The sequence below is a fragment of the Acinonyx jubatus genome, chromosome A3 (genome assembly GCF_027475565.1).
Source record: "Acinonyx jubatus isolate Ajub_Pintada_27869175 chromosome A3, VMU_Ajub_asm_v1.0, whole genome shotgun sequence".
Classification (NCBI taxonomy): Eukaryota; Metazoa; Chordata; class Mammalia; order Carnivora; family Felidae; genus Acinonyx; species Acinonyx jubatus.
In genome coordinates this window covers 5,556,798-5,566,192 of record NC_069388.1, presented here as the reverse complement: position 1 = coordinate 5,566,192, position 9,395 = coordinate 5,556,798, and the positions used below count along the sequence as shown (strand labels likewise).

At 57.0% G+C, this 9,395-nt stretch overlaps 1 protein-coding gene across 2 annotated transcripts in view; it reads right to left on the bottom strand.

Annotated features, from left to right (window-relative positions):
• Positions 1-4,434: 4,434 nt before the first annotated feature.
• Positions 4,435-9,395, bottom strand: part of PMEPA1 (prostate transmembrane protein, androgen induced 1) — a 53,810-nt gene continuing 48,849 nt past the window's right edge. For both annotated transcript variants that reach the window (XM_027046808.2, XM_027046807.2), the window contains exons 3-4: positions 6,680-6,733; positions 4,435-6,243 (exon numbers count right to left, since the gene is read on the bottom strand). In XM_027046808.2, coding sequence (XP_026902609.1) covers positions 5,695-6,243; positions 6,680-6,733 — 603 coding nt within the window. In that variant the 3' untranslated portion in view covers positions 4,435-5,694. The remainder of the gene's footprint in view (positions 6,244-6,679; positions 6,734-9,395) is intronic.

Below are 9,395 nucleotides of genomic sequence, written 5' to 3'. Positions count from 1 at the left end.
AGCCAGGCCAATGGGATCCAGTTCTGGGACTTTGGCTGGCAGAATTAGAAAGGAATTTCTTCCCACTTGATTCAGAGCAGTGAGAACAGGAGCCTGGGGAGAAGCTGGGTACGGGAGGGGAGAATCTACTTGAAAGGGACATCAGTAAGGGGGAGCGCCCTTTGATGGTGGAGACAGACATCTTCCTAACGTCACAGTGTGCCCGTCTGGATCTGGCGGCAAATAATCTCGCCCCGCTCTCCCTGGTGCTTTTGAGTTACAAGAGTCAACGATTCCCTCTTCTGCTAAAGCCAGCCTGAGTCGGGTTTGGCTCACTTATTAGAGAAAGAATTAACAGATTCCAAGGCAGCGCTCTGCCGGGCTGTACGGGGGCCCTGCTAAGTCTCCTCCTGGACTTTGCCCACGCAGGCACCTGGTTCGCTCTCTCCCCTCCTTCCCCCGCCTAACATCTCCGGGCTTGAAATCCAGCCTCCCCTCACCCTGACAGCACACTCTCCTGCCCTCACTGGATGGTGCTGTGGTGCCAGTCCATCTCTAGAACCAGAAGGTGGGATCCTTGAGGTCAGAGGTTGGGCCTTGTGTGCAGGCACCCCCGAGCAGCACCCAGCATGCGGCTGTGCTAAAAAAAAAAAAAAAAAAAAAAAAGTCAGATGATTGAGAGATGAGACCTCCCCAAACAAGCTGCCAATTTCAGTCAAGAACTTGGCACAGGGCTTTCACCTAGTAGGTAATAGGCATTCTGATTTCTACCTTTATTCTGGACTGATTCAGCTCTATCTGCTTGAGCTGAAGGCAAGGTGTGGGGAGGGTCTCCTTTTCGTTTAGAACCCGAGACGCCCTTCTCAACCAGCTCACAGGCTCTGCCCTCAACCCCTTCTGCAGACGAGGTGACTGAGGGCCGGCAAGGAGAGTGACCGCTAATGAAAGGACTCAGGCCCCGGAGCCAGGCTGGGGCACACACAACACCGTGGTGTCCCTCTATCATACCAATACCGAAGAGTAGAGAGCTGTTTTGGGGGTTTTTTCCTCAAAAAAAATTTTTTTTTTTTTTTTTTTTTTTTTTTTTTTTTGTAATCTGAGGTTTTCCTCCACCACAGAAAGGAAACAAGTAAGATAGATGTATGCCCCAAGCTCTGCCCTGACTGTAGGGCTCTGTGCTCCAGAAGCTTACAGAACCCTGGGGTTGGGGCCCAAACAACGGTCATCCCTGGGGAGTCAACAGGTTGGGCTGATTTTTAAAAAACATTGACCATCTGGTCAAGGTTAAAGATGGCTCTATTTAGAGAAAGAAACACGAGTTTCTGGGATGGGCACTGTGGGTAGCTCACTCAGACTCCCTGCGATCCCTTTTAAGGTCCTGTCTCCCCTTCCCCGGCTTGGTTGGTACCTGGGAACATCCCCTGAGGGCCACCCCGGGGCTTGTGAAACGCCTCACCAAAGAGCCAGGAGCATCTGAGAGTCTACCTCTCATCCGGAAGCAACTTACCCCCTAGAGGTCCCCACAGGTCCCTTTGGGACCTTTGGGATCAGGCTGAGACGGACTTTGTCCAAAACCGTCCCTACCTTGCTTTGTTTCTCCTCCTTCTCGGTCTTCTTCCCAATCCCCTTAACCGTCTCCCCTAGGAGCGCCTCTGACCCATCCCCTAGCACAAACCCATGCCTCAGGGTTTACTTCTGGAAGGGACCCACCTCAGGTAGTTTCTTTCTTGCAGACCTTATCAGAGCGTTTGGCACGCTACAGAGAAGGATGATCTTCCAAGAGGGAGGAAAAGTAGCCAGTGTCTTGCAAACTCTTTCCACCCCAATTAACAAAAGCGGTGGGCTAATTTTAACCCCTTTTATTACAACCCCCTGCCTGAGCTGGTGTCTTCACTGGGCTCCCCGGAGGCTGCCTGAACTGGAACAGAGGTCCAAGAGATGGCTCAAGGGCCCACAGAAGTTCAGCGGGCTCTCTGGCACCCCACTAAATGGGCCCTGGGACTGTTGCCGAGGGCGGTGAAGGGTGGGGGGGGTTGGGGGGGTGGGTGGGTGGGTGAATGTGACCAAAGAAGTCAGAAAGCCTCATTCCAAAGAATTGTAAAATTTATTGTATAAGTATTGCAGCTTTTCAGAAAGTCATCATTGCCACTAATGATTATTGATACACAAGAAGCGATTTCATCAGGCCTGTGGATTGGCATCCAAATACAGAGTCTCACGTGGCAGCAACGTGGGCGCCGCACCCAGCGTGCCACGGGGAATTTACACGAGTTTAACTTGAACAGAACTCGGGAAACAGGGCTGCAAAAGAGAGCGGCTTCAACGCCAAGAACGCAACGTAAAAGCGTGCCATCAGCACACCGCCGTGGAATCGGGCAGGCAAACGAGAAGGCGTGTCCTTCTGGGCTCTATAGTACAGCAAAATTCGAAGCGCGGCTTCCAGGACAAACAAAACAAAACAAAACGACACTTGTAGTTTTCCTGATCGCTGGGCTGTCCTATGGATCTGGAAGCTTTGTGGGCACGTAGGAAACAAGTTCGGAAACATACCATTCACAGCGGAGACAAGGACAGGGGACAGACTCGGTTCTGGCCCTGGCCTGGTGTTCACTAGACGTGGGGGGCGAGGGGAGTCTCAGCTCCTTGCAAAGAACACTTTGTGGGGGACACGGGTGGCTCTCAGGGCCCCTGCTAAGTCGGCCTGCGGAGACCCGGGCTTTGTTGGGGGGGGAAATGCTCTTCCTCGGGAGGAAATGCGGTTGAGAAGCAGGGAAACGAGGACAAGAGAAAGCCCCACCGGTCCCCCTCCAACCAGCCACTGCCGAGGACCCCAAACTTGTTACTGGCAAAAGGGGGCCTCCCGAGGGGTGCTCAGAGCCTTTTCAGCGACAAGGGCATGGCGGCCAGCATCTGGAGGGAACGAGTGCACCCCCAGAGACCAAGAGCTTAGTGCTAGCAGTTTCCAGAAACACCCCCCCCCCCGGTTTTCTCGGGATGCGCCCCGACTTCGCCCGGCCTCTCTGCCGGGAGCCTCTGCAAGGGGCCTGTGCTGGGCACGAAACCCCGGGGCCCTGCGGCCCAGCGGTCCTGGGATGTGATCGCGGAGACGCGCTCTGCCCTCAAGCCCGCTGAGGTCAGGAGCCCACCCTCCTGCTTCCTCCCACACAGACCACACTGCCAGGCAACAGGATCCACGCCGAGACCCAGGCCATGCCTGGGCCCGACGTTGCCCAGGCAGACGAGGTCGGCGTCCGGGCTCACAACCCGCCCGGGAGTTGGCACAGGACTGGACCCAGTAGGTGACAAGAAGGAGGGGCAGGAGGGGGTCGCCTGGCTGGGCCAGGCGCCTCCACGGTGGAGGGCGGGCGGGACCGGGCACCGAGAGGGCTATGGGGGTGTTCGAGAGAAGCAGCCGCAGGCCTCGAGTGGAAAGTGCAGTCCCCGGGGGGGGGGGGGGGGGGGGGTGACGGAGACACTGCCCAGGGATGCCCCCCAACCGGTGACGAGAGGACACTGCTTCCTCAGTAAGGCACTAGGGAGACTGACTCTTCACGGAAAGGAAAGATACAGCTTAAAAAATTTTTGTTTTGTTTTGTTGTTGTTGTTTTTTTAAATCTATAAACGTGTCCCTGTACCTTTTAGGACCAATGACACCGAGTTCTCAGCACGACTTGCGAAAAGCATCCTCTCTGAGAGAGGAGCGAAGTTTAGGCGGAGGACCCCACGGAGAGGCAGCTTTTTATTGTCAAAGTACAAGAACCTTCTGCCAGACTGGTCAGCAGCGAACGCCCAGAGTCCGCGTTTATCTGTTGGTCACCACGCTCTTAAAATGTGTATATAAATAGAGTTCAAATGGTCAGAACTTCAAAACTGTTCTCAGGTGTTTAAGTAATAAAAAAGTTGCTTAGAAACAAGTTATTGCCCATATGCCTTCTCTCGCGTTAGTCTGACAGCATTCTTCCAGAAGGAAAAGACAGCTCGGGGAGGAAGGGACGGGGGGGGGGGGGGGTCGGGGCCACCCCCCCCCTGGAATGTGAACCAGTAGATCCCAAGGGGCGCCCCCCCCCCCCCCACCGCTGGCCGGCCTGCCACTGTCACACACGTGTGCCCACTCACGCGCCCTCGCCTGCACAGGCCACCAAGGGATCCCGCCAACCCGAAATCGACTCGGCAAAATCCTGGCAAACGACACTCGTATCTGATACAGACGCTGGGAAAACACAGACACACGAACACGCCGAACACGACTGTTTCCACGGGGGGAGGAATGGACGTGTGGGAGAGGAGGTAAAGAATTCAATTCTGATTTGAAAACATAAAGCACAGGTTTACGCCGGTTTCCCCGTTGTCGGTGCGGTTTCTCTTCGCGTTAACCCTCTGTCGTGTCCTGGGAGACACCTGCGCGTGTCACTTTTTCTCTCTGGTGTCCCGTTTGTTGGCCTGTTCGGTGAGAAAGCCAGGGATGAGGTCGAATTCCTCGGGGGCCTTTCCAATCTGCCGGTGGCCTCCGCCAACCTCAGCTGAGAAGTCCTGGACCCGTCGGATCGTCCGCACGGAAAGCAGCCACCCCAACCTCTCCGGCGGGTCCCGGCAACGTGCTCCGGGGGCGGCAGCGGCGGCAAAGGGGGCGCCTCAGCCCCTTCCTGGGGGGAGGGGGAGGGGGCTCATGCTTAAAAAACAGGAGGAAAAACTAAGATCCTTCAGGAACAGTTTATTTTCATCTGGGGCAAGGCAAAGCCACCACCCTGGCACCGGGTGACCGATTTCCCCATCTCGTCTGCCATCCAAAGGCTGTGCCGGCCCAGAGGGGGAAATGCGTCTCCTCCGGTGGGGAATGTATGAGGCGGTAACAACCGATCGCTAGACAGAAGCTTCCACTTACGCAGGAAGAGCGCCCCCTCCGGAAGCCTCCCCCAACTCCGTGCAGAGCCCGCCCTCTGCCAGACGGCCGCTGCCAAACTCCGCAGCTTCTCCCTTAAAAGTCTCGACAGACACGATAGAAGTTTCCATCAAACAAGCACTGACATAGTTATATTAAAAAATAGTGCAAAAGCTCAACATTTATATAAATAACTCTAAACCCCTGCTTTGTGGTTTTTTTTTCTTCTTCTTCTTCTTTACAAGGTAATACACGCTTTCTGACCTGGCACTCAAAAATTGCCTTTTTTTTTTCTCTTCTAGTTCAGAAAACAACTTTTTTTTTTTAATAGGCCTCTTCTAATACAAAAATACTCCTGCCCTCACAATACTTCTCTTATTTTATATATATTTATATATATAATATTGCAGATCTTTAAACAAAGGTTTTGTGCAAATAGGTCTTTAAAGTTAAGTGAAATCATCATAAACAAACGAAAGGAAATAAGCATTCACGCACGCAGCTCAACTAGGAACAGAAAAGACTAGGGTAGGTTTTTTTTTTCTTTTTTCTCTTTTGCCTTCAAGACACAGCTCGACAAAGAAACGTGGTTTTTTTTTTTGTTTGTTTTGTTTTGTTTTGTTTTTGCAAGCTTTCTTAGCTTGTGCATTCAGACCAGACAGAACATGTAAATATTTATACACAGAGAGAGGGGGGAAGGATGGATACGCGCCACATTTTCTGGGTGCCGCCCGGTCCTCCTCTGTCTTCTGGTTTCGGAAGTGCGGAGTGTTTTGCCTTTCTGTTTTTTCTTTTTTTCCTATACTCACTGCTGCCCGGCCCCGGCCCCGGGATTCCTAGAGAGGGTGTCCTTTCTGTTTATCTTTCTCTTTGCTCCAGGCGGGTGAGCTCTCCAGGGGGGCGAGGTGTGCGTGGGGGAGCCGGGTCCCCTCCAGCAAGGAGGGCGGCCCGCTGCTCTGCTGGTGCTGGAACGAGGGGGACCCGGGGTAGTGCCCGATGACCTCGCTGTAGGTGGGGGGCGGCCCCTCCATGCGCCCGCCGCCCCCGTAGCACGTGGCGCTGATGCCCGAGTTACTGCTGGGGGGGCAGGGGCCGCCCAACATGGCACTGTCCATCAGGTCGCTGTCGAAGATGGTTCTGTTCGGGGGCGCGCGCACGGACTCCCGGTTCAGCTCCAGCTGCTGCTCGGGGTCTCGCAGCTGGAGGGTGCAGGGGCCCTGGTAGGGCGGGGGCTCCTCCCCGTCCGACAGCGAGATGGTGGGCGGCAGGTCGATCTCGTGCTGCAGGTACGGGTAGGTGGGCTGGAAGCGGAGGCAGCGGTCCCGCTGGGTGAAGGGGGGCACGGCCAGGCGGTCGGTGGGCCTCGGAGGAGCATAGACCTGCGGCTGGAGGGAGCAAGGGGGGGGGGCGGAGCGGAGTGAGGGTCCCTGCGGGGCCCTGCTCTCCGGGGGACAGGACGGCAGGTGGCGGCGCCCAGCGCGCGGAGTCCGGCCGCGCGCTGACGCCGGGGGGGCCCCCCCGGGCTGGGAGCATCATCCCAGGGCTGAAATCGGGGCAACTTTTGTCCGCGCGTGTTGCAGATGCTGTGGGCCACTCCCTGCGGGTAGAGCGTTACGTCGCGGCTTGGGTGATCCCAGCAACCGCGGACGACGACTCTTTGGAAAAGGGCAGAGGTGTGGGCCAGCGGCCACGCCGTTCGGGCCAAGGGAGGCGCCCCTGGCTTGGAAAGGGGGACCTGCTGGGAGGATGGCCTTCAGGCGTCCACAACAGCAGCCTTGGGGGACAGGCAGGGAGGGGGCGGGAGGCAGCACAGGGTCTCACCTCTGGGATTCCGTTGCCCGACACGGTGCTCTCCGAGGGCCAGAGGCATCCTTCCTGTGCGGGGAGGAGAGGGGCGGGGTCAGCAGGATGAACAGAGGGGAGAGAGCAAAGGGGCCGACTGGCTTTGACCCTGCGATCTTGCATGTGCCATCAGATGCAGCACCCGGCCACGGCTCCCCATCCGCACCCTGGGCCCTGGGCGGTTCTGGCAGCAACCAAACGGCCTTCGGTGACCACGTGAAGCGGCGAGGTCGCATGTCCGCTTGCACCCAAACACCTGGAACATACTAGAGACTCCAATGAGTCTGCGCGGGCTGAAGGCTTTCCGGGTGGGACAGTTTTGAGAGCCGTAGAGCCCCCTCGTGGCCACGTGGGTAACTGCAAGCCTCGCGGCCACCCGCCTTCCCCCGGCTGTCCCCCGAAAATTCACCCTCCACGCTCACGCTTTCCAAAACCTACATCTAATTGGCGGGCCCCTCCTTCTCAGAACTCTCCAGCAGCTTTTCCCAGGCACCTTAGCACGAACCCAAGTTCTCTTGTGAAATGGCTGGTAAGGAAGCGGGCCTCATCCAGCCCTCCTGGCCTCGACCACCACTTGCTTGCAGGGTGACCTCGGCAAGTTACTTAACTTCTGGAACTTTCCACGGGTGGAATATGCTTGGAGTGCCTGTGGCCCTGAGCGAGAATATGGAAGTGCTGGGGGCCACGCCCACCCACCATCTAGCGCAAAGCGCATGCACCCACGGGCCTTGGCACTGGCCGCCCCACTGCGTGGTCAGGTTTGCAGACTTTCTCGAACACCCCTGTCTCAAGAGCTCAGAGCCCGGGGCCTGCTTCCGATTCCATGTCTCCCTCTCTCTCTGCCCCTCCATCGCTTGCACTCACGGAGCTGCTCTGTCACCAAATCGTGATCCGGTCGGTCAGCAACGGTGGAACGAGGCACCGCCTCTTGCCAAAGGGGTAAGTGCCACCTCACGAAGCCCGCAGCCTCTGCACACGGGCCCGTGGCCGCCCCCCCCGACCCGTGGACAGGCTGCATGGGAGTGGGGGACAGCTGGCCACGTGCGGTTTCAGGTCTGGGGGAAGAGACCCAAGGGTCAGGGAACGGGGACCCCGTACCAGGAGGCAAACCCAGCCAATGCTGGTCACATGATGCTAGACAGCCCTGAGCCTGGGGGCAGGGGGAGGGATGTCTTGTCAGAATTTTACAGCTTTCTGTAGGTGTAACGGATAGATAATATTAACTGCGCATATCCAGGGTATACAATTTGGTTAAGTTTTGGCATGTATATATACCAGAGACCCATCACTACCATCGAAATAACATTATCACCCCAAAAGTTTCCTTGGGGGCACGTTTTTCCGAGGGGTCCCACCTAAGACATTCTCACCCACCGGCTGGGGCTGGAGCAGGAATTGGAGGGGGCGGGTAGGCCGAGGCTTGCAGTTACCGACATGGCCACTAGGGGGCTCTATGGCTCTCAAAACCGTCCCACCAGGAAAGCACTCAGCCCGCACACAGACTCATTGGAGTCTCTCTCTCTCTAGTATGTTCCAGGTGTTAGGATGCAAGCAGACACACGACCTTGCCCCTTCATGTGGTCACCGAAGGCCGTTTTGTTACTGATATCAGTAACGTATCAGTCACTGCCTTGGTGGCAGAAACCGCACTAAGCACTCTCCTGGGCACCTGGGCGGCTCGGTCAGTTAAGCATCCAACTCAATTTTGGCTCCGGTCCTGACCTCACAGTTCGTGAGTTCAAGCCCCGCATCCAACTGTCAGTGCGGAGCCTGCTTGGGATTCTGTCTCCCTATCTCTCTGCCCGCAACCCCCCCCCCCCCCCCCCCCGCCGCCACCACGGTCTCTCAAAAATAAATAAATAAAGCACTATCTATCTCATTTCTCCCGACAAACCTACAAGGCAGGCTGAGTAGGCCTCGCTGGTGAAAGGCAGTGCTAAGATCCAAACCCTGACCTGCCTGCCTCCAGAGCCACCCGGGCTCAGGCTGGTCCTGGCAGGCTCCGCAGCCCCCCGTCGGGCCACTGGCACAGTCCATAGGTGCCAGGAAGCAGATGGGGACATCTACCTGCTCCTCAGTAGGGTCAGGAGTCCCGGGGCGTGATGCACGCAGCCAAGGATGAAATGTGACCCAGATAAACTCCTGCCTAAAACCCTCCTACGAGTCCCTCTGTCCCAGGCGCTGCATGACGTGGCCGCCCAGGACCTCTGCCCACCACTCCCCCGACTCCCAGCCCTAGCACAGGGAGTATCTACCGGGCTGCACGGTGGCACCACCCAGGAAGCTTAAGACAATACCTGTCGCTGCCCCAGGAGCCCCACCACAGACTCCCAAATCACCCACCAGCCTCATCACCTGACTGCCTCCAGCTTGTGCACCTCGGAGTCATTTCCTCCTCCAGGGAGCCTCCCAGGAACCACCCACCACCCCCTTCCCCCCGCTCCACTGCCTCCCTGGCTCCCATAGCAACTCAGCCCCTCTAGCAGCCTGGCCCATTTGTATAGTGATCGAATGTCCAGCTGGCTGCACTGGCCCCGATCAGAAGCCTTGTGCCCACAGAAGCCATGTGGGAGGCAGGAGACCCACGCCAGGGCTGATCTGGGGACAAAGAGAACAAAGGGTTGCCCCATCCAAAGCCCTGGCTGAGCCCTAGTCTGAATGCATCCCTGCCCCACGCTGAGCGGGCCCCGTGCAC